The sequence below is a fragment of the Typopeltis vanoorti genome, chromosome 10, assembly GCF_054136105.1.
Source record: "Typopeltis vanoorti isolate ZY-2024b chromosome 10, IOZ_Tvanoo_1.0, whole genome shotgun sequence".
Classification (NCBI taxonomy): domain Eukaryota; kingdom Metazoa; phylum Arthropoda; class Arachnida; order Uropygi; family Thelyphonidae; genus Typopeltis; species Typopeltis vanoorti.
In genome coordinates, this window is record NC_143558.1 from 106,013,661 (window position 1) to 106,039,203 (window position 25,543).

Consider the following 25,543-nt stretch of genomic DNA (forward strand, 5'->3'; position numbering starts at 1 on the left):
ATTTATTTTTTGCTTATCAGCTAAAACTTTTCACTCTTCATGGATGAGCAGAGTGCATTTTTAAGCCCTGTTTATATATTATTTTAATAGAAGAAATATTGATGAACATTATCTGAGAAATTATTACTATGCTTGTACAAGAAAAGTCAAATTGGCTGTTGTACTACATCACAAAAATAATTGAATAAATTTATACTACTTTCTGAAATTTTGTGAAATTAAGAAACCTTATAATTTCTGCTCCTCTCTTTGCTTTTCTGCTCTCAGCAGAATTAAAAATAATAAACTTACCTATACTATGAAAATAACTCTCACTGCTTATTGTGATGAAACATGTAATGCTGGCATGCAATCATATATGATGAAAATTTGGCTTGTTCGGATTAATTTGTTCATTGTTGTGTGTGTGTGTGTGTGTGTGTGTGTGTGTGTGTGTGTGTGTGTGTGTGTGTGTGTGTGTGTGTATGTGTATATATATATATTCTTTTCTTCATTAATGTTGAACAGTGACTGACCGTGGAGATATTTGTTGGTAGAAAATGCAAGAAGCAGAAACTAAACATCTCTGTGAAAGAGATTGGGATCAGCTGCTGAGAAATTGGCCATTAATAATTAACTAGTTGATCTTCTGAACTGAGTTGGGTATTTTTAGGGGACTTTTTGGAGCAATAGCTCTGATATAGTATATCAGAGTGAACATATGCACAGAAATAGCGTGATGAATGAGTGTGTATAATAATTACACACTCATTTGAATCTTTGTCTCAAATGTGGCATTTGAGACATAAAGATTATTGAATGGCAGACAGTCTCATGCAGAGTGATGTGGGCAAATATCAGAATGGGGAATTGGACAATGAGACTTATTTGTGCCTATGGTCCCACAGAAGGTTCTACTAAGGTAGAAGTGGAGGAATTTTTTGACACTTTAGAAAAAGCAACTGACACAATGAAAAAGGAAAAGTTGGTCCTTGTTGGGTATCTAAATAGCAAAGTAGGAAATGATTGTCAGATATACAAAAATATTTTGGGAAAATTTGGAGAAAAGAGCAAAGCTAATAATAATGGCAAATACATGTTGGATTTCTGCTCAGGACATGGACTGGTTATTACTAACACCATGTTCCAACATAAAAATGTGCACAAATTCACATGGAGAGAAGAGGCAAGGAATAAGAAAAGTCTCATTGACTATGTTATTGTTGATAGTGATGTTTTTTCCCTGGTGCAGGGCACCAGGGTGTACAGAGGATTTCAAATTGGAAGAGTGCTATTTAGTCTTGAGCAGGATAAAACTGAATTTAATATTGAAAAGAATAACATGCAAGAAAGTTTTAAAGCCAATAAAAGAATAGCAGCTCTCAGATGTGACCGTAGACTAAAATACACAAAGCTTATTGAAGAAAAAATGAAAGAGTTTGAGAACAGGAACCAAACCTTGGAGATTCATTGGCAAGCCTTGAAGAAAACATTGATTGATTCAGCCAGAGAGGCATGTAGTGAGGTTATCTGCAATGATAGAAAAATCAGAACTCCATGGTGGACACAGGAAGTTAAAGAGGCAGTGAAGGAAAAGAAGAAAGCATATCAAAAGTTCCTGGCAAATAAGTCAGCTTGTGCTCTTAGAGAATACAGAGACAAATGTATGAAAGCTAAACAAAAGACATGGGAGGAGACTTTGGCAAGAACATAGAAAATAAATATCAAGAAGGCAGCCAAATATTCTTGAGGTTGTTGAAGAAGTTAGAAATGGAGGAAAGAGTGCTGTAAAAGGAGTTAGAGATGATAAAGGTGACATGAAAACGGGAGAAAAAGATATCCTTGAAGTATGGAGTAATTACTTCAAAAAATTGCTAAATGAAACAAGCAGTGATAGCACAGTGGTAAAAAACACTCACCAGGTATACAGTCAAGAATACATTTCCATAATTGAAGTAGAAAAAAGCTAGCAAAGGCTTGAAATGTGGAAAGGCAGCAGGAGTAGATATTTGACCAGAAATGCTGAAGTTATGGTGGTATAAAAGTCTTACAGTGGCTGCACTGCATAGTTCAAAAGGCTTGGACAGAGAGACAAATTCCAGATGATTGGAGTAGAGCTCTCATAGTACCCACATATAAAAAGGGAAATAAAACTGAATGTGAGAATTACAGGGGTATTTCCCTACTGAGTGTTCCTGGCAAGATTTATGCAAGTATACTTAATAAACGGTTGAGAAGAATTGTGGAAGAAAAGCTTGGTGAAGAAAAAGCTAGATTTATGCCAAATAGAGGCTGTCAGGATCAGATCTTCACTTTACGACAAATAGTTGAGAAAGTATGGGAATATAACAAAGATCTGTATTTTAAGTTTTGTCGATCTGAAAAAAGCATATAACAAGGTGCCAAGAGAGAAGCTATTCAATACGCTGCAGTTATATGTTGTCAATGGGGCATTATATCAAGCAATACTTAGTCTTTATTTGAGTTGTAAGTCAGCAGTTAGAATTGAAGGAAGTACAGGAAGATGGTTTAATGTTAAATCTGGTGTGAGGCAAGGATGTACATTATCTCCTCTGTTATTCATTATCTATGTGGATCACATTATGAAGGAAAGTGGTATTAAACATGATATCAGAATTGGAGATGTAAATGTCAGCTCTTTGTTTTATGTGGATGATGTTATACTTCTAAATAAATCCACTACAAGTCTGCAAGATTCTTTGACTAAATTGAATAACTGTTGTGATAGATATGGTATGAAGGTCAGCAATAAAAAGACAAAGACAATGAAAATAGGTAAAATCTTTGAAAATGTCAAGTGCGTTGTGAACGGAGAACTTGTGGAACAAGTAAAACATTTCAGCTATTTAGGCACAATTTTTACTGAAGATGGTAAATTAAATATAGAAATAGACAACAGAATCAGCAAAGCTGGTATAGTGGGAAGTCAATTGAATAAATTCATATGGAATAAGAGAGAAATTAGTCAGAACACTAAATTAGCTGTATACCAGACAGTGTTCAAACCAGTTTTAACTTATTGATCTGAGAGCTGGGTCAGAAGTAAAACACTTGATCTAAGACTAGAGACCACAGATATGAGAGTCCTGAGGAAGATTATTGGCATGAACAGATGGCATCAATGGCAATATCATATTAAAAAATAGGATATTAGGAAAGAACTTGACATTGTCAACATCCAGGAATGCATTAGCAGAGCTAATCTCAGGTGGTATGGTCACTTAAACAGAATGGGCAAAGAAAGATTAATAAAACAAGTGTTCTCTGCCAGGTTGGCAGCAAAACGACCCAAAGGAAGTCCAAGATCTAGGTGGATTGATACGTTACAAAGTGCCTTAGACGATAGAAATATAAAATCTGATAATGTTGGAGTCTTGACAAGTAACAGACTGATGTGGAGGAAAATTGTAGATAAGAAGTTAGTAATGATGTAAATTTTTCATGTAGTACTATCATATGCTGTACACCCCTTGAGGGTACATGTCAGGAATTTGATGATGATGATGAGAGTCAAATGAGTGCATAATTGGAAAAAACAAGAGCAGAGCAATACTTGAAGAATCTGAAATCCTAGTTTGTCTTACGAAAAATTGGGTATTTTTTGCAAATTATTGATGAAATTAAACCTCACTGAGGTTGGAGCTACATAATATTTCTGTAGTGGAATTCTTTGGGAGGTTTTCATTTTTCCCCATGATATTTATTTGTTTGACTTCTCATGTTACTTAATTTATTTAGTTTTTTTTTTTTTTTTTTTTTGTGGAAATCATTGTATGACTTATCATATTTGCATATGCTATAATGGTCTGAAAGATCATTATGGCATATATTTTTTATTTACTTCTGTAAATGTGATTTTGTTAAATTGTTTTCTTAGGTAGTTGGTGTCCTTAAAAAGAATTCAGATATTAAAAAGGATGATGCTAAATTACTTCAAAACAAATCAGGACTCATTGTTTTAAATTCAACTGCAGAATTTTGTCGTACACTTGGAGAAATCCCAACCTATGGAATGTCAGGAAACAGGGATGAAGAAGCTGATGAATTACTTGTAGGTATCAGTAATTTAATTGCAACAGCTTATCTGTATTTATTGAGTAGGAAGCTTAGTTAGCAATATCATTACTACCAGAACATAGATGATAAGTAGGAAACAAAGATTAGTGATATTTTCCTGTAATGTAAGTTTACAACAGTTGTTGGAAAGTTACTTTTTCTTTTGTTAATGTTATGTGAAATATTTTGAACTGGATCTAAATGGTCCTTGATAGAATGAAAAACTATAAAGTCTGATGTTTCAACTACAAATTAATGCAAAGTTCGGGTTATGTATTCTTCATAATCTTCCTTGTGATTACAATTTGGTTGGCAAAGTGGTTACTTTATCCACTCTCCATCCACCAGGTTGTGGGAGATGAATTTCATCACCCAGTGTTAAACCACTACCATGCTTACTGGAGGCATGAAATGGTTTGAAAAAGCTCTTTGGTCAGAAGAGCAGGGCTTTCAGGCTATGCAAAAAATATAAATAAAATGATTAAAATTAATAAAAATAAGATTTAAAAATCCATAGCCCACTCAGGCTTATAACCTTTCATGAGTGGGAATCACATATGCATGCAAAAAGCAATTTTTTTTGAGATTTAATTCTTATTTTAGCAGGTGTTCATTTGAACAGGTGTGTTGGTCCTGGAGACTAAGGTATAAATATACCAATTTGCTCCCATAAACAGTTCTCTGTTTTTTGAGCAGATTGAGGGTAGAATTGCTCATAAAGTGAGAGCATGTGTAATATTGTTTATGAGGTACTGTAAAATACTTTTGTAACGAGGTAGGAAAAAATCGCCATTCCCCCTCTCCTTTCCCCAGTGATGACTTTATATGATTATTTGACTATTATGTAGTTGTGACATACATCTAACGTATCTAAATTATGATGGCAAACAGCAAAAATATCATTACTATCCTTGCCAGTTAGCTTCCTGTGGAGTTTATGGCAAAGCAAATAAATTGCTTCATGCAGAAATTGGCTAAAGAAGAGAAGAGAATAAAGTATTGCTATAGCTTTCTTTCTGAGAGTTTGCCTTGTTATCGAAAGCAACAGAAGCTTCTGGATGAAATTAGTCTTTACTAATTTCATCAAGCTAAAATAAGATAATTTTTGAAGAAGCTTTTTATGATTAGGTAGGAATTTTTGTCTGATAGGTGCTAAGCATAGTATTCTGGTATTCTTTTTCTCTTACAAGAAGGATTTTATTAAAATTTGGTATTTGCGATCTATGATAAAATTTATCGGTTATCTTAGTAGGGTTCATACTCTTTTAGAATGGTTCCATTCTAAAATATTCTGCAAGAAAATGGTTCCTATTTTCTTGCAGAATATGCCAAACTATTTAGAAATAACTCCACACTGGCTAATTGAAATTTGGTATTTAGGACCTGTATTTTGTCATGTCAATTTTGTCTTCAGTTGGACTATTTTGACTGGAAAAACATTTCAAACTCATACAGAATTATTTGTTATGAATGACATTGAATAAACTATCTGCAATACTGAATCCAAAAACATTCTTCCCCCCCCCGTTCTGTATTCCACAAAGAGTATGAACCCTACTAATTGCTACACTCCTTTTAACATAAACCTAAATATGTTTTTAGCTTTATGTGCTATAGATGGTTTATTTATTGTCATCTGTAATAACATAATTTTGTATTGATTCAAACTGTTTTGCTAGTCAAAATAGTATGATCGAAAATTCAGGTGACTTGACATAATAATACCAATTTTAATGAAATTATCATAACTGAATACTTTTAACAAATTTTCAAAAGAAAAATGGTTACTGTTGAAACCAAAATTGAGAATACTAATAAATTACAGTAGTGATCCTGAATGGATAGTAGATCAGTAACTTTCTACATGAGGCATGTTCTAGAGTCTTTCTCCTCTCATGGCATAGCCCTATTACTTACTTTTCAGCTATTCTCAAATGAAACCATGAAACATAAAGCAAACAGTGATCGATCAGCGTGAAAAAATCTCCCTCAAAAAATAACTTGAGCAAAAACTGCAAATCACATGAAATAAATTAAGCACACTAAAACACTACATCAGAGGATCACTGTCACATCCACTTTACAAACTTCCATAGACAACATAAAATATATTCATTGTCACTTACAGACAAGCTTTCTGTTTTTGACAGACACAAACTGCATCCACAGTTCACCTTAACTGTCCATATTACACTCTGTGTGATGAATTTTATATGATGTACGATGTAAAAATAAAATTTCAAAAAAATATATGAAATTGACAAAAATTAAAAAAAAAAAATCCTTACTCACCCACAGTACAAATGCAATATAGGTTTAGTAATAACCTTTTGTGGGTGGTAACCACATAAAAATAAATCTCATCTAATCTAATCTCATCTCATCTTCTTTATACCCTCTTTTACCTTGCGGTGTCGAGGGTCCATTGATCATCGGACCGCAATCCGTTTACAGGATAAGGTGGTCAGCCCTATGCCCCGGTATATCCTATGGCCTGTAGTGTTAAGTTCTCAAGGCCAGTTTGCCTGCTTTGCGGGATGAAAAACCTCAGAACAAACTGGGGAAAAAACCCTGCTGTCCACGCCCAAGACTGGCATAAAAATAAATAAAAAATTTCCACAAAGGAGGTATATATACCTTTGTGAGATCCAGCATTAAATCCGCTCTTCTCCTTCTGGGTTTTTTTTTTTTTTTTTTTTTTTTTTTTTTTTTTTTTTTTTTTTTTTTTTTTTTTTTTTTTCATATTCATTAATGCTCATCTGCTGTATGTACCACTCTTCAAGTTCCAAAAACTATTTTGATATGACCAACTACCCAAACAGTGACTCATCTTCCTACGTAACATCAGTGGCCACCACTCAAACTGGCATCCCTTTTTCAATTCCATTCCCACTATCTCACAAATGGTGTGTCTCAACTCTGTGTGCCTATTCTACATGGAGCAGTGTTCATGGAGGTGGAGCAGCATGTGGACACTGCTCCACCAAATGGACATCAATGATTTTCCTAATTTTTGCTAGACATGTTAAAACATGAGCAGCAACTGTCCCATATCCTTTTTCAGTTTATCTGTAAACACACATTGAACTTACTTCTTTTCTTCCTCTTTTATTTCATCAGCCTCAGTTCTCTGAAATACCCTTCCTCATGAAGGGTTTCTCAACAGCCACAGCCTTATTAACAGTTTTCTTCCAAATTAATCTCTTACTTATCAGGTCTCTAATGTCAAATCTTAGATTTCAGTCTTTCAGTAATCACACATCACAGATTAACTCTGCTCACTCTCATTGTTAACAGTGTTAAATTCCTTCCTAATCTTTTCATCATCATCATCAAATTCCTGACAGGTACCCTCAAGGAGTGTACAGGATATGATAGTACAACATGAAAAATTTTCATCATTACTAACTTCCTATCTACAATTTTCCTCCAAATCAGTCTGTTACTTGTCAAGACTCCAACATTATCAGATCTTATATTTCTATCGTCTAAGGCAGTGCTTCCCAAACTTCTGGATGTCAGGCCCCCTTTGCAAAAATGAAAATGTTTCACGGCCCCCCTCAAAAAAATCGTAATAGAGAGATATATTATTATAATATTTATTGTATTTATATTCAATACAAAACATACACAGCGAATATTGCAAAAATCAAATGCATATATTACATTTTTTTGCCTCTTACTCTTTGGTTCTGAAGACAATGCAGGCTGTTCTGGTAAAATATGAAATGCTGTCCTTTTTTTTTTTGAGTCTGTTTCTGCTTCTTCTGATTGTTCGTGGGATTTTTTATGAGCCCCTTATCCATTTCAGGGTTAAATTTTTTAACGTAGAATAGATCAAATAATATCACCACTTACCACAGACTGATAACATGAAATTAGTGAATATTTCCTGAATAATGGAATCCCCGGACCAGGAACATTTTTCTCTTTTGTGACTTTTCTTCCTTTACGGTAATTAAGTCTAATGCGAAACAGACAGCAAAGGCAGGTTATTAAAACTTGCATATTATTGGTGCGGTATTAACAAAAGATCACGTAACCGAAAGATAAAAGCATAGCTGACAATTGAGTTGAAATGCTAACTCTCTTCAACCGAATTCTATATGTGAAAATGCCATAAAATTCATTATATATATACATATATATATATATATTACTTAGTTTTAACACTTTTACGAATTTTGACACGTTCGGTTGAATTTTATTGCTGCCTTGGGAAATCGAACTCGCACACATCTAATTAATAACAATAGTTTTTAGTTAGATGCTGTGTTTGCCTATGCAACATATGGTTTTGTTTCACTATACAGCATAGTTTCTGTATGACGGAGACATGTGATTCATTAATTAGTGTGTTTTTATCCCAGTTGTCTCTTCTTGCACTATTTGTTGAGAAATATATTACACAGCCTCCTCATACCTTATTCACTTGCGTAATAAAAGTACTTGTTTTTATTGCCTCTGCAGTATAGTGGCTGTTAGGGAGGGCGTGTTGTTTACCACTGCAAGCGAGTTACTATCTTCCCACATGAACTTTTTTTCTATAGAAACGTTTAAGCTTTTTTTCATGTGTGAAGTATATGTGAAACTTTTATTGTAACAGAAAACTAGCTTGGATGACAGTGATAATATAAAACGAGTTTTGATATGTATATAAAGTCAATATCAACAGTCCCTGATTACAAATGCATGATGAAAGGGACAGGAAGATTTGGAGCTTCCCTGGAGAGCATTCGAAGTAAATACAATTCACCACTGCTTTGAAATGAAACATATGAATAAGCAATATTTACTAATATTCATTAAGCGCCGAAATACGCAGGAAGCAAAGTTTGTGAACCAACACCAATGTGTGAATTTTTCCATTAAAATATAAAAAATAACAAAAAAGAAATAATAAAAGTTAAATATGTTTCTTTTAAAATAAAAAAAAAATCTACTTAATTTTAAAACATTTTAAATTTGTTTTCATTATTTCACTGCCCCCCCTCTTAAGCTCAGCTGAGTAGTATACTAGAATCTTAATGAGAGCTTTATATTCATTTTATTATAATGTCCCTGTTGGAATACTGTGTTATGATGTAATTTATGTTACACTGCATTAAATAATTTTATTTGAATTGAATCTTGTATTTGCCTGATTGTTTCATTGCACCGCTCATTAAAATAATACGAATCTTAGCGGGAACCCTATGTAGTAAGAATAAAAACCTCAGCCTAAAATCAGCTTATGATAACATAACCTAATACAGTTGAAGGTTGATTTATCTAAATTGCTCTTGCAATTCAGAATATGGAGTGGTGCAGTGTAATATAAATTTTCTTCATATTCGATCTAAATACTAAAGAGAGAGAATTGTAAGATGATAAAACATGATTGAGAAGAAATAATGATCTAATACAATAATAATAATATAAAGAAAGACATTTTTGTATATCAACCATCTCAAAAATATTATTATTACCACCCCAAGACCTCACGGAGTCAAAGACTCATCTGAGAGGTCCTTTTTATCACACACACACACACACACACAGCTCATCATACCCTGTTTTAAACACATTCAAACTCCTTGCAGACACCACATTCTCAGGCAAGGCATTCCAGTCATTCACAACTCTGCACGAAAAAAACCTACCTCTCATTTCCCTACTCACACCCTCTTTATACAGTTTCCAGGGATGACCTCTGGTTCTCCCCAATCTCCCACTATTCTCTGTAAAACTTCTCCAGCATTGATCCTATAACAACCACTTACCAACTTGTAGGCATATCTTCCCTCTTTCTCCTGTCCACCAGACTCTGCAAATTACATCTTCTCAATCTTTCCTCATACACAACATTCCAGAGGTCCTAAGATCTCTAGTATCCAGAGCGTACAAGATTTGTTCTTCTGAAGAATCTCTAAAAAACAAGAATTGGAATTTTTCAAAGAAACAGTCTTACTAAATGGATATAATCCAATAATAACCCCAAAAAAATCCCAAAAAACAGAATCAACAAAGCTGGCATAGTTGGAAGTCAATTGAATAAATTCATATGGAATAAGTGAGAAATTAGTCAGAACACTGAATTAACTGGTTTGAACACTGTCTTGAAAAGACAGTGTTCCAACCAGTTTTAACTTATGGATCTGACAGCTGGATCAGAAGTAAAACACTTTACCCTAGACTAGAGACTGCAGATATGAGAGTCCTGAGAAAGATCAGAGGTGTTTACAGATGGCATCAATGGCAGTATCATATTAAAAACAAGGATATTAAGAAAGCACTTGACATTGGCAGCATCCACGATGCATTAGCAGAACTAATCTCTGGTGGTATGGTCACTTAATCAGAACGGGTGAGGAAAGATTAGCAAAACAAGTGTTCTCTGCCAGGTTGGCAGGAAAATGACCCAGAGGAAGACCAAGATATAGGTGGACTGATATGGTAAAAAGTACCTTAGAAAATAGAAATATAAGATCTGATAATGTTGGAGTCTTGACAAATAACAGACTGATTTGGAGGAAAATTGTAGATAGGAAGTTAGTAATGATGTAAATTTTTCATGTAGTACTATCATATCCTGTACACCCTTGAGGGTACATGGCAGCAAGAATTTGATGATGATGATGATGTTGATTGTTGTTTGATAATTGTACTGATGATATCTTATGATACATTAGAGAAATACTTATATGATAAAGTTTATTTTACTATGGCATATGTGTTATTCTCTAGTTAAAGAAAGATGTTCACAAGAACTGAAAAGTTTAAACATATTTATGTTCGATTTGTCATTTATGATAAATTAATCAAATGTTTTCCTGACATGAACATTCAGTATAAAAAGTTTGATTTCATTAGTTTGTTACATTATTATTTGAATATATATATATAATGTCTTCAGTAACGTGTTGGTAATAAAGGAAGTGAATTTTCTGTGCTAACTATTTTTCATTTTAATGGAGAATATCTCCCAGTTATTAGCCTCTAAAATTAAACATATGCTTAAGAGAGTAAGAGTATATACTATGTAACTTTTACTAAGAAGACATTATAAAGCTGTAGCATCTAATATTTTAATCTCATAAAAAAAAATAAAAATAAAAAACGTATGCCATTTATTTAAAGTATCTTGATTTAGATTTTCTACTTGTAACTAACAGAACTCTTACTGATATTTTCTAATTATTGCAAAGAGTTTTCATATTCTCTTTGAGGAGGAAAAAAAAGAAAAAAGACATTGTACAACAGTAGTTTATTTCATGTGATATCTTAATACACCATGATCATTTCTGATATCTGTCCTCAGGTCATTATACAGGATACTACGATAGTCTAATATAATATTCTTTATACAACTCCCACCCAAAAAAGATTCTTACTTATAATCAGACTACTAAAAAGTCACCTATAATCTCATAAGCACAGTGCATTCTAAAGAGAATTCACTATAGCAAACTATTCATTATAACAATTTCTATTATCAACTCTCTATGGTCTCTTCAATTTTGATGTAGTGAAAATTGAGTATACATTAGTATATGGGTGAACTCAGGATCAGAACATTGGAAAACCATGCTCCAGAAACTAAGCATGAAACCTTTCAAGCCACTTTAGGGAGGTATCACACATTGGCAATGAAATTCATCTTCCACCTAATTAAATTAAGGTTTTTTATTATTGGTTTCCTATAAACTGTATTCTGTCAAATCAATTTGTAATTTTTCTGGTCTTTCATTGTTAGATATACAGGGTGTTCGGGATAAATTTGACAGTTTCGTAAGGAAAAAGAAAATCTTCTTTGTATCTATTAAATTTAATGAATTGACAAAAAAACATTACAGGCAGAGTTAATTACAATACTATCAACAAGATTTACTCAAAATAACCACCATTAGCATCGATCACAGCTTCAATTCTGCTTCGGAACCTCGAACAAGCTGATGCTACAGTCTCCCTGGGAAGGGCCGCAAAAACTGTTTTAATTTTATCCATTAACTGGACTTTTGTATTACTGGAAGTGCGATTGGTGTCTTTTTCAACTGCGCCCCATACAAAATAATCCATGGGGTTAAGGTCTGGGGAGTTTGGAGGCCAAACATTTGGACTGGTGAAGTCGTAGAAATTTTCAGACAACCATTTTTGACTTTTCCCAGAGGTGTGGCAAGGGGCCGAATCCTGCTGCCATACATACGGCCTACCATTGGCTACCCTTGTTATCCAGGGCTTGACTACAGTTAGCAACTCCACGAACAAAGCCCGAATTCCAATGCCAGGGTTCTTCAACACCTGTTCCTGCAGATTTGCGAGGAATTCTGCTGTACGAACGCAATCAGATCGTCTGCTAGGGATCTTTCTTCTTGCTACATCCTCGTAGTCACCATTGCAAGTCTCTAGTTCATGCCTGATTGTTTTTACTGTATTCAGGGAGCATTGGGCAGCAGTCGTAATATCCTTATTTTGATGGCGGGCACGAATCATCATGATACAAGTTATTCTCTTCCATGATTCAGGTGGGTTCCAGCTATCCATCCTTTCTGACATCTTGTATATGAATGAAGAAGGGTCCAAACTTTTAAATGAAGAGAAGTGTGTGTTAATACATGTAACTTACGGAAAAATATAATTAATTATAAATATGTCAAATTTATCCCGAACACCCTGTATTACTTTTTGGTCTTGTGATGCACCATGCAACCTAGATCTTGGATTTTTTTTTTTTTTTTTTTTTTTTTTTTTTTTTTTTTTTTCTCCCCCGTCCATCCTGGCAACAATGGCCTGTTTTGTTAAACTTTCTCTCTATGACCATTAAGTGATTATGTCACCTTAGGTTAGTTCTGCTTGTGCATTCTTCAGTGCTAATAATGTCAAGGCCCATCCTATCTATGTCATCATTTTTATTGTGATTCTGCCATTGATGCCATCCATTTGCTACCTAAATTTTACTCATAAATCTTTGGCTGTTAATCATCAAATTACCTGTTTATTTCTAACCCACTTCTCAGCATAAAGGTTTCATCATCATCCATTATCAGTTCACTGCTGGATGAAGGCCTTTCCAAGATTACTCCAAAGCTGTCTGTCATTGGCTCTCCTCCCTTATGTCAATCCTGCAAATTTGATAATATCATCAATCTACTATGATTTGGGTCAGCGTTGTAGTCATTTTTCTCTCATGGAATTCAATCCACTATTTCTTTTGTCCATCTTTGATCTTGTCTTTGAAAAGTATGCCCAATCCCTTGCTACTTCAGATGTTTTACTTTTCCTGTGATATCAGAGACTTTGATTTGATTTCTTATCCATGTATTTCTTTTGTAATCCAGTCTTGTGATACCAAGCATTCTTCCCATACCAAATTGTGTTCTTAATTTTTGAATTTCCTTTGCCTTTAGTATCCATTTATCATAGTCAGATGTCAATATAGGAAGAATTCATTGGTTAAAAATTTTCTTTTCAGGCATAATCGTAATTGACTTTTGAATATTAACTATAATTTTCCAAATACTTGCTATCCACACATTCATCTTTTAATTTCGTCCATGATATTTTGTTCCATTGATATCGTTTGTCTTAAGTATATGTAATGATCTACTTGCTCAATTTCATTATTATTGATTTTGATTATTTTTGGTTGGACATAGCTATTGAGCATAACTAGGGTTGTCTTTAGGTTTATCTTTAGGCCAGCTGTTTTGCTAGCAAGGATACTAGTATGTTATTCATGCACACTGAAGTACCATTGTACCAAAGCCCCTTCAAAAGCCTGTCTGTTCTTTTGGTTGTGCTATGTCTAGAGTTGCACAAAGCCTACAAGTCAAGGCTTTTGTAAACACTTTATAAGCCATTAACATTAGACTGATAGATCAGTAGTTCATCAAGTCTCCTATTTCACTTTTTTTGAGTATCAGAATAAAGGTAGCCTTTTACTCCATTCTTGGTACATCCTTTTTCTTTAGATATAGGGTAAATAGTTTTGCCAAGCTTCTAGATCATTTCCCCACCTGCAGCTTTTCCATTTTGCAAACTTTGAATGCTCCACATAACTTCTGGTAGAATCTGTGACACTTCAATTATTTCGTAGTTGTCTTCTTCATTTAATTCGTCTTGATATATGGGTGGTCTGAAAAGTTCTCAGCCTCGACCATAAATGGCAACACTATCAGCAGGATTTTTTTTATAAGTTGGTACATCTGTCATAAGTAAAAACACCAGAAATCATTGATCAAGTGCACGATATAGTATTGGATGACCGGCGAGTCAAAGTGTGTGAAATTGCTGAGGCTATAGGCATTTCAAAAGAACGTGTAGGATATATTTTGCATGAAGAATTGCAAATGAAAAAGCTTTGGGCAAGATGGATGCCGTGCAGATCAAAAATGCCCTCGCATGAAAATCTCTGAACAGTGTTTGGAGCGTTTTAACAAGAATAAAACTGATTTTGTGCATCAGTTTATTACTGTGGATGAGACTTAAATTCACCAGTACACACCAGAATCCAAACAGCAGTCAAAATGGTGGACAGAAGCCAGTTGTTCAGCACCAAAGAAGACGAGGTCATGGCATTGGTGTTTTGGAATGCTAAGGGCAATTTGTTTATTAATTATCTTGAAAAGATAATTAATAAACACAAAGTTTCTGATTGATTTGCACAATTCAATGTATTCAGTTTTATTCTATGGGTTAACTGCCTGTTTCATTTCTCTTTAGTTTTTTCAGAAATTTTTTGTTTTGTGATATCAGCTATTTCAAGTGAGCACAGTAAAAGGCTTTAGGTAATAATATCATTACTTTCTGATAGATAAGGATTGTCATCTACAATAAGATTTTTAAATTGTTGTTTAGTTCATGTTGGATATCTTTTTTTTTTTTTTTTTTTTAATGTTGAGTTTGTGTACATCTATGTTTTGCTTTTATCTTGGAAACATTTTTCTTCTTTCTTTTTGACTATTTGAATCTTACTGTGTACCATACATTGGTCACCTTCAATAACAGAACAGTCCTGAAAGATGTTTTTCTGGTTGCCAAGGATAAAGCCAGTTTCACTAGTTTTTCAATTTTGCCTTTTACTTGTCCATTTCCAATGTTTTTTCTTGAAAAAAAAAAAAAAAAAAGAATTCATGGTGCACAGGTTTTCTTTTTCTGCAAATTCTGTTAGCCTTGCTCCTCTATCATCTCTCATACCATATCCAAAAATTCTCATTGAACATTCATTTGATTGTTGTATACTAATTCTGACATTAAAGACTCCCATTAAAATTTTTAAATGATGTTTTCCTTTTCTGTAAAGTTGGGATATATCATGATAAAAGTCTTCAGTTTCTTTATCAGTATGACTTATTGTTGGTACATAAACTTGGATGATCTTGAGAGCATATTTTTTTTGAAATTGGACAACAATACTTGCTATTCGATAAGATATATTGTCAAATTCTATTATGTTGTTGTTCAATTCTTTGTTAATCACGAATCCAACTCTGCAATTCTTTCCTTATCTTGGCCTCTATAATGCAGTATGTCTCTATTTTTTAATCAAAGAATTTCTTTACCATTGCATCTACCTTCATACAGTCCATGAATGCTTCACTTTTTAGTGGGACATTCATTTTAGTTGCTTTAGCTCTTCAGTTAGTTCAGTTAACATGATTCACTGCTCAGAGGCCTATAGTTTAAAGTTTCCAGTGGTAGCAAATATCTGGTTACTTGGGGATTCTTAGCACCCACTGCCTTCATGTTTACCTGCCTGTTGACATATATAGTAACAATCTGGCCTCTTGGAAATGAAGGCCATTTATTTTATTCCTGATTGATTCATCTTGGAAGATTGAGCCATAATTACCATGCTGGCCCAGTGCAGATTGGTGAATGGCAATATTTTTACACGGGATTGTCAGTCCCAAAACCACTGGTCCACAGCTCTTTATTCAATATATTCAGAGCTGCCCTGATATCCAATGGATGATAATCAGGGTTCCCCTTATCTGCCACCTGGGGATGCGCTAGGTAGCCAGTAGAAGCCTCCAGTTAATGGTTTAAACACTCTTATATACTGTAAACATCGTTATAAAAAGTATTTAAAAAGTGCATAAGTATATTTTTATATATATATATATATATATATACAGGGTGTTCGGGATAAATTTGACATATTTATAATTAATTATATTTTTCCGTAAGTTACATGTATTAACACACACTTCTCTTCATTTAAAAGTTTGGACCCTTCTTCATTCATATACAAGATGTCAGAAAGGATGGATAGCTGGAACCCACCTGAATCATGGAAGAGAATAACTTGTATCATGATGATTCGTGCCCGCCATCAAAATAAGGATATTACGACTGCTGCCCAATGCTCCCTGAATACAGTAAAAACAATCAGGCATGAACTAGAGACTTGCAATGGTGACTACGAGGATGTAGCAAGAAGAAAGATCCCTAGCAGACGATCTGATTGCGTTCGTACAGCAGAATTCCTCGCAAATCTGCAGGAACAGGTGTTGAAGAACCCTGGCATTGGAATTCGGGCTTTGTTCGTGGAGTTGCTAACTGTAGTCAAGCCCTGGATAACAAGGGTAGCCAATGGTAGGCCGTATGTATGGCAGCAGGATTCGGCCCCTTGCCACACCTCTGGGAAAAGTCAAAAATGGTTGTCTGAAAATTTCTACGACTTCACCAGTCCAAATGTTTGGCCTCCAAACTCCCCAGACCTTAACCCCATGGATTATTTTGTATGGGGCGCAGTTGAAAAAGACACCAATCGCACTTCCAGTAATACAAAAGCCCAGTTAATGGATAAAATTAAAACAGTTTTTGCGGCCCTTCCCAGGGAGACTGTAGCATCAGCTTGTTCGAGGTTCCGAAGCAGAATTGAAGCTGTGATCGATGCTAATGGTGGTTATTTTGAGTAAATCTTGTTGATAGTATTGTAATTAACTCTGCCTGTAATGTTTTTTTGTCAATTCATTAAATTTAATAGATACAAAGACGATTTTCTTTTTCCTTACGAAACTGTCAAATTTATCCCGAACACCCTGTATATATATTTTATTACATTTTATTATTATTATATTTATATATTATTATATATTGGGTATTATTATTATTATTATTAGTCACCTCCAGGGAGTCCAAAGACTCATCGAGGGAGGGCATCTACTCTACAAATCTGCTTCCACCACTCACAATCCACCAACTGACTGCAACTACACCAACGCCATCTACCTCCGACCACTACCACTAGTATTTCCACAGACAATCACAAACATCCGTGCCCACGGCAGGATTCGAACCCACAGCCTCTTGATTGGAGAGCGGATTTAATAGAATGTATTAAATCAGTGAAGATATAGAATTAGAATGGAAAACTTTAATAAAGATAATCCATAAAGCAGCTTCTGAATACTTGCAAAAAAAAAGAAAATATTAAAAAGAAAAACATTCAAAATCTGGAACGCAGATATAGAAAATGCAATAAAAGAAAAACAAATGGCATACATCACTCCTTTAAAAACATACAAAGGAAACAGAAGAAATATACCTAAACAAAACAACAACAAAAAAAAAAAATTATATATATATAGCTAAAACCATAGTACAGAAAGCTCACCATGATTCTTGAGACAGATTTGTTAATAAAATAGAAGAAGACATACATGGAAGACATGACATAACCTACAAAATATTAAGGAAATTAAACAACGAAGAAAGATATTCAGCACAAATCAACATAATACAAGAGAAACAATGGATAGAACATTATAAGAATTTATGGTATGATCCAAATTTAAGAACAGAAAATAATAGAAAGAAATCAGCACTGATATAGAACCAATAAAACTGGAAGAACTAAAAGAAGCATTAACGCCCATACTGGTCGAGGTGGATAAATAGTGAGACCAAATTCCACTTATTATCTATGTTATTCAATAGGTGTTACAGAATCGTACCCAGATTTTGCTGGACATCTATAGACGTCCTAGCCGATTGGGGGTTAAAGGTATCAAAAAATGGGGGGGGGATGGATTATATGGCATAAATACACAGCTTTGGAAATATGGCAGAGAATATTTACATCACAGATTCTTAAAATTAATTTGTTGGAGGAAATGTGAGATTGCACCAGTGAGAAAACACCACTGTCAACAATAACATAGTCAATGAGACTATTTCTTATTCTTTGCATCTTCTCTCCATGTGAATTTGTGCCTGTGTGACAGAATCAGCCGAGCCTCAGTTAAAACTTCATGGGCTACAGCATTCCCATCATCACCCAAGCTTCCAACCGGTTTCAACCTTTGTTGAGGTCTCGTCAGTGGGAGCCAGACCCAGAGGTGGTGATACCAAGGCGGAAGCAATGGAGAAGTCATATTTATCTATATACAAGTTGCAAAAGGTGTCTCACCTTATTATTAAATTACTCTGGATTTAGAGAAAGATGTTGGAAGTTTTTCCCACTTGGTTAGACTATAATAAATTTTGTTTAATCCTTTATCCAAGTGTCAGCAAACACAGTTTACACCTGAAGTATCTTCAGGACTGGGCATCTCATGGTAAAGGTGGACCAAGCTCTCATCACTCATTGTCTTAGTATCTCCCACAATGCAAAGCACATCTCCTTGCAGACATGTATAATGCTATGCATTAAGGGAAGGGCCACTACCCAGATCAGTTTCGACCTTTCCTGAAGATATTTCAGGTGCAAACTGTGTTTGCTCATACTTGGATAAAGGATTAAACTAAATTTATTATAGTCTAACCAAGTGGGAAAAAACTTCCAACATCTTTCTCTAAATCTAGAGTAATTTAATAATAAGGTGAGACACCGTTTGGCAACTCGTATAGCTAAATATGATTTCTCCATTGCTTCCACCTTGGTATCACCACCTCTGGGTCTGGCTCCCACTGACGAGACCTAAATAAAGGTCAAAACCGGTCTGGGTGGTCGCCCTTTCCTTAATGCATTGTGGGAGAGAGCTTGGTCCACCTTTACCACACGTTGCCTCAGTCTTGAAGATACTTCAGCTGCAAATTGTGTTTGCTTACACTTGGATAAAGAATTAAACTAAATTTATTATTTTTCATTTCTGTTCCATTTTCTAGTCATGATTGTATTCTACAGCAGAATGCACAAACAATAAAAATTATGCAAGTGTATGAATGTAAACAAACACACTGCACATCCATATTCAGTAGTAAGGAAGGTGGTGTGCAGGTAATGTATGCGCATAAGAAATTCAAAATTTTTTTTCATATCCCTTTCAGGATAATTTGCAAAAGTCTGAATTTATGTTGCAAGGACTGCTTGTCTGTCTATAATAACATAAAAATTTTGCAAATGTTTTACAAGCCTCTCAGTACAAAATGAGTAGAAGAAAGAATTCAGCACTGCATTATCATTGATTAGCAATGATAATCAATGATAATGCAGTGCATTATCATTGATTAGCAAGGCAACAATGGTTATTTATTACTAAAGTCTTGTTAAGTGTAATATACATCACAGAGTGGTGTGTAATTGCCATTGAATGTGGTGAGTGCAAGAAGCGTGAATGAGATCAAGAACAGACATGACAGCTATATATATATATATATATATATGTAGAAAGTGTTTTACCTTGAGGAGATGTATGATGCTATGCATTAAAGGCAAGGGGGGGGGCACTACCCAGACCGGTCTCGACCTTTATTGAGGTCTCATCAGTGGGAGACAGGTTTAGAAATACCAAGGTTTAAGTAATACAGAGCTTATATAAGTATTTTACCAAAACAAGTTACCATAAGGTACTTTGACCTTATTAAATATGAAAATCTCAGGATGAGAGATAGATGTAGAAAGTTTTTTACCTTGGGTATAATACCCAAGGTAAAAAACCGGTCTGGGTAGTGACCCCTTGTCTTTAATGCATAGCATCATACATCTCCTCAAGGAGATGTGCTTTGCATTAAGGATAAATACTAAGAATAGTGATCAGAGCTTATTCCACCTTTACCACGAGTTGCCTAAGACTTGCACTACTTACAGGTGCAAACTTGACTTATCTGTTTGTTTACTTGGGAAATGGATTAAAACCAGGTTTAAAATAGCTTGGTATCTTTAATATATATATATATATATATATATATATATTACCTAAAAGGCTGAAAATTGAATTCCTTCATCCAGTTGAAGCGAGATTAAGACAAATGAAAGTTTTTTTTTAAATATCCTTGGATATGGACAGCATTAATCTTAGTAACAGATGCATGGAATTCTGATGTAGATCCAGATATAGTATATCAAATTAAATGTTTCATTACATTTATTGTACCATCATATGTATTTCTGCATTTCACCAAAATTTAGGATATCCTTCAAGGACATCCTAAATGTCCTTGAAGTCATACTACCTTCTGATTTAATGATATTGTCAGAGTGATTCCACAAGCCAACTACTAAATACATATCAAATCTGATGGAAATGCCTCCAGATGCATTTCCATCAGAACACCAGCTAGTAAATAATTCTGCTGTTGTTTTACTCTGTAGGTGATGCATCAAACATGTCTAGTAGACTGAGTGTGTGGCAGTATACCTGGTTATGATTCTTTTATCTGTCACACTGTATTCTATTCTTTGACTTTTTCATTACCCATGAAAGGCATCACTTATTCATACTGAAGCATAGTTGCACGTTATGCGTAAGTAGTCGATGTCTGTCTCTTTTGTGAAGAACAGTATTTTCCTTTTAGATGATAGAAAGGATAAATAATATCTAAATATACATTTATATTATTTTTTATGTATAAACATAAGATTATGTGACAAATCATGACAAATGAATTACATCCTTTCTCTCTGTTGAAAATTTATTATGTTCAAACCTAACACATTAATTTAACTGTGTAACATATTCTGTTCTTATTTAAGTTTTGTGGCTTTTCAAATAGTTTTGTAATATTAATGCTCTTGAAATGACAAAATTTCCTGTACAGCTTTTGAAATAATTAATGCTTTTCTTTTTAAGGATTATGAAAGAGAATTAATGGAGGAAAGGAGGAGGCAAGAACAGGAAGCACAAAATAGAGGTGCTTGGAATGAAGTTGATATTGATGAGAAACCTGTAGAAATTAAGGTATGTGCAAGAGAAGAGAAAAAGATTAGTTTTTTTTTTTTATTTACTGTCTAATTGAATTGATGCTTATATTAGTAATGATGATAATCCTATCATATCAATCTGTCTGTCTTGAACCCCCTCACCTCCTCAATAAAAACAAAAAAAAAAAAAACCTTAGGTGTTTGAATCCTGTTTGATAATGATAAAAAAAAAAAAAAAAGCATAAATATCACATCACCAGGGTTACTACTACACTAAATCATAATGCTTTCCATTCAACAGAACTTATGCACTTCTTACTAATGATATTAGGAACAACACAGTCAGAGCTGGCAGTTCATTATCAATAACATCATCATTAACATTATCATGGTATAGAATTGTGTGTTATACTGGACATGGCAAAAAAGGTAAAAAGTGACAACAAAAATTATTAATCTATGCAGTTTAAAACCAAAGTACAGTAAGTTGTACAAAATCTGACATCCATTAAAACTTACAGAACTTTTGAGTACCCAAGTATAAGGGGAAAATATTTTCTTAGCTGTTTTCGAGAGTATTAGGAGTCTACTGATTCTCTCTGCAGATTGCTCTGAATAGGGTACTTTAATTTGAACCACACTGTATTTTCTTCTTGGCATCTTACTATATTCACAAGATTTCTCAACTATATATCTTAAAATGTAGCTGATCCTGACCATCCTTGTTTCCAGAACCCATTTTTCTTCTCTAGGTTTCTCTTTCACAATTTTTCTTAGACTAGTCAAAGCTCAAAATTTTGTCCTGATAGATAGTGAAAGATTGTGCACTTGTCTTAATATTTATGAGGGTGGTCTGAAAGGTTCTCCGCCTCGACCATAGATGGCAACACTATCGGCAAGATTTTCTTTTCTAAGTTGGTACATCATCTGTCATAAGCATTCATGTGAAATTGCAAGTCATTCTATCAAGTAGTTTGTTTTATACAGCTGTCTGAAGCAAAAGTGTTGTTTGTATCCCTTGAAATGAATAAAATTCAGTATCGTGCAGATATAAAATTTTTTGTAAAAGAGGGATTTAACGCCAAAAGAAATTCATTCAAAGTTCATAAAGGTTTATGGGCACTCTTCTCCTTCGTTTTAAACAATTAAGAAACGGGCTGCCAAGTTTAAACGTGGCCTTACCAGCCTTGAATATGATCCAGGTGAAGGATGTCCAAAAAGTGTAACAACAACAGAAATCATCGATCAAGTGCATGATATGGTATTGGATGACTGGCAAGTCAAAACGCATGAAATTGCTAAGACTATAGGCATTTCAAAAGAATGTGTAGGATATATTTTGCATGAAGAATTGCAAATGAAAAGGCTTTGTGCAAGATGGGTACCATGCTTGCTCACAGCAGATCAAAAATGCACTTGCATGAAAATCTCTGAACAGTGCTTGGAGTGTTTTAACAAGAATAAAACTGATTTTGTGCATCGATTTCTTACTATGGATGAGACTTGGATTCACCATTACACACCAGAATCCAAACAGCAGTCAAAACAGTGGACAGAAGCCGGTTGTTCAGTGCCAAAGAAGACAAACAGTTCCATCAGCAGGAAAGGTTAATGGCATCAGTGTTTTGGGATTCTAAAGGCATTTTGTTTATTAATTATTTTGAATAGGGTAAAACAATAACCAGGAAATATTGTTCCAATCTTTTAACCAGACTAGATGAAAAAATTCGTGAACAAAGACTCCGGTTTGCAGAAGGAAAAAATCATCTTTCATCAGGACAATGCACCTGTCCACAAAGGTTTTTTTGCAAGGGAAAAATTAAGGGATCTGCACTATGAATTGTTGGAACATCCACCCTATTCCCCAGATTTGGCTCCCTCTGACTTCTATTTCTTCCCAAAACTAAAACTCTTTCTTGCTGGTCAGTGTTATTCTTTGAACAAAGAGGGGATTGCAGCTGTAGAGGGGTATTTTGCAGATCTTACTGAGAACCACTACAGGGATGGGATAATGGCACTGGAGCATTGCTGGAATGAATGTATTAGTCTTATGGGAGATTGGAAGTTTATTTTCCACTTGGTTAGACTATAATAAATTTAGTTTAATCCTTTACCCAAGTGTAGGTAAACAAAGTTTGCACCTGAAGTAGTTCAGGACTGAGGCAACTTGTAGTAAAGGTGGGCCAAGCTCTCATCACTCCTTGTCTCAGTATCTCCCATAATGCAAAGCACATCTCCTTGCGGACATGTATAAAGCTATGCATTAAGGGAAGGGCCACTACCCAGTCCAGTTCCGACCTTTATCGAGGTCTCATCAGTGGGAGCCAGGCCCAGAAGTGGTTCACCACTTCTGGGTCTGCCTCCCATCTTAAGATAATAATAAATTTATTATTATCTTAAGGGAGATTATGTTGAAAAATAAAAATAATTTTGAAATTATAAATTTGTTTTTTCATTGTTAGGCCAATAACTTTTTAGATTACCCTCACATTTGGCTGGGTTAGCAATCACCTAAAGGCTGCAGGTTCGAATCCCACTGTGGGCATGGATGTTTGTAATAGTCTGTGGAAATACTGGTGGTGGTCGGCGATAGATGGCTTTGGTGTAGTTGCGGTCAGCTGGTGGATTGTGAGTGGTGGAGACAGAGTTGTAGAGCAGATGCCCTCCCTCAATGAATCTTTTGACTCCCTGGAAGTGACAAATAATAATATGTTCTATCAGCATAAGAAGATTTGCACAACTGCTTTTTTTATTAGTGAGTAATAGTGGTATATTCTGTTACTTATATCTCAACCCTGCTTTATCTCTTTTGTTCTTTACCTCACTTTGTGAGATGTCATAAATGGTCAGCTGCCTTAACTATCGATGCCGCTATTTATTTATTTCTACTATATCTAATGCTCTCACACTCTATAGGCTAACAAATTAATTTGTTTTTTGACTACACCAGTTAGACCATGTATTGAGTGCAAGATTAAGATTTTTTTTTTTTTTAGACTAAAGACAAGCAGTTATTGTTTTTATTCCCTGCTTATGTTAATCTTTACCTTTAATTAGTCATGGCTTGATTATTAATCACTTAAACTTATGCAGGTTCGAAATTTTTTGGGATAGTGCATTGACAGAATCAGTCCAATGTGTTGTTCACAAAACTTTTAATTAAATCAAAAAGGATTATTTACGCAGTCTGATCCACATTAACACATATATATATATATATATACAATTGCATTACAAGTTTTGTTAATTTCAAATCTTTCTTATTCAAACTTGGTTCTGTGTTTCTTCCCTTTACAGTTAATTAACAATCTAGAATATCTGCTAATCATACACAAATTGAAAATAAAGCATACTTTGTGTAAGCTTAAATCATTATTCATTTACATTACCTACTACAGTAGTCTTCTTGCTCTTACAGTAATTAATTATACACAGTTGAGATTAAGATGCACCTTCAGTGAGCTTATTTCACTATTAACTTGCATGATCTTATTGTAACCATAAGCAGACACATTCGATGTACATTCTTGCTCGGAAATGTCACATACATGAGTACTTAAAATTCTTGTTCAGTACTGCCTTTTACATGAGTCCTTTTCCCACATGAAAGTACATCTTCTTTCTTTCCTTTCTTTCTTTATGGCTCGTTCTTGATCTCCCACCAAATTTCTTCTTTGTTTGAGTCATCGATTATTCTATGCCCTCAAGGACCTTTAACATGGCAGCAATATGCATCGCTTTCCTAGCGAGACATTCCAACGATTTGCATAATACTTCTCAGGTGGTGGATCCAGCTAGGAGAAGATTGAGAACCGTAAGACTTACGATGGTTCTCTTTCGATTACTGACATCGGATTTCACATGGCAGTGGACCCGGGTAAAAGAAGATTGAGAAACCTAAGGCAAAATTCTTCTCGATGATTCAGCTTATAAAGGCTCGGAATTACATTGTAGTCATGCGTGCATCTCTTGATGCTTCCATATATGGTCATGCGTTGACCTTCAAACATGATGACATCACGCATCTTTTGAAATTGCCATATATGGACATGGGCTACCAGACATAACACCATCATGTGCGACATTATTTTAGCAAAGGCCCATGGTTAAGTTATTACAAATACAAGACTATTACAGACAAAAATTGACATTTCTTTAAGTGTAGTCTCCTTAGAAAAATGTGAAAATTAACATGATAAGTTACTTATCATGAGAGATTTTAGAATAGCATCATCATTTTCCTGATATGTATTCCCAATGGGTGTTAAGGTTACTGTGACAGCGCTACAGGATTAAGTTTACATTATTATTAATGTCCTATCCACAATTTTCCTCCAAATCAGTCTATTACTTTTGACAACTCCAATATTGTTGCATCAAAAATTTTATGCTTTTAAGCCACTTCTGACTGAATCCAGT

The 25,543-nt window shown here is 34.5% G+C and overlaps 1 protein-coding gene across 1 annotated transcript in view; it reads left to right on the forward strand.

Annotated features, from left to right (window-relative positions):
• LOC150102650 (U4/U6.U5 tri-snRNP-associated protein 1) overlaps nucleotides 1–25,543 on the forward strand; it is a 323,990-nt gene that overhangs the window by 224,961 nt on the left and 73,486 nt on the right. Inside the window, exons 15-16 of the mRNA XM_090399032.1 lie at nucleotides 3,878–4,051; nucleotides 21,054–21,161. Coding sequence (XP_090255158.1) covers nucleotides 3,878–4,051; nucleotides 21,054–21,161 — 282 coding nt within the window. The remainder of the gene's footprint in view (nucleotides 1–3,877; nucleotides 4,052–21,053; nucleotides 21,162–25,543) is intronic.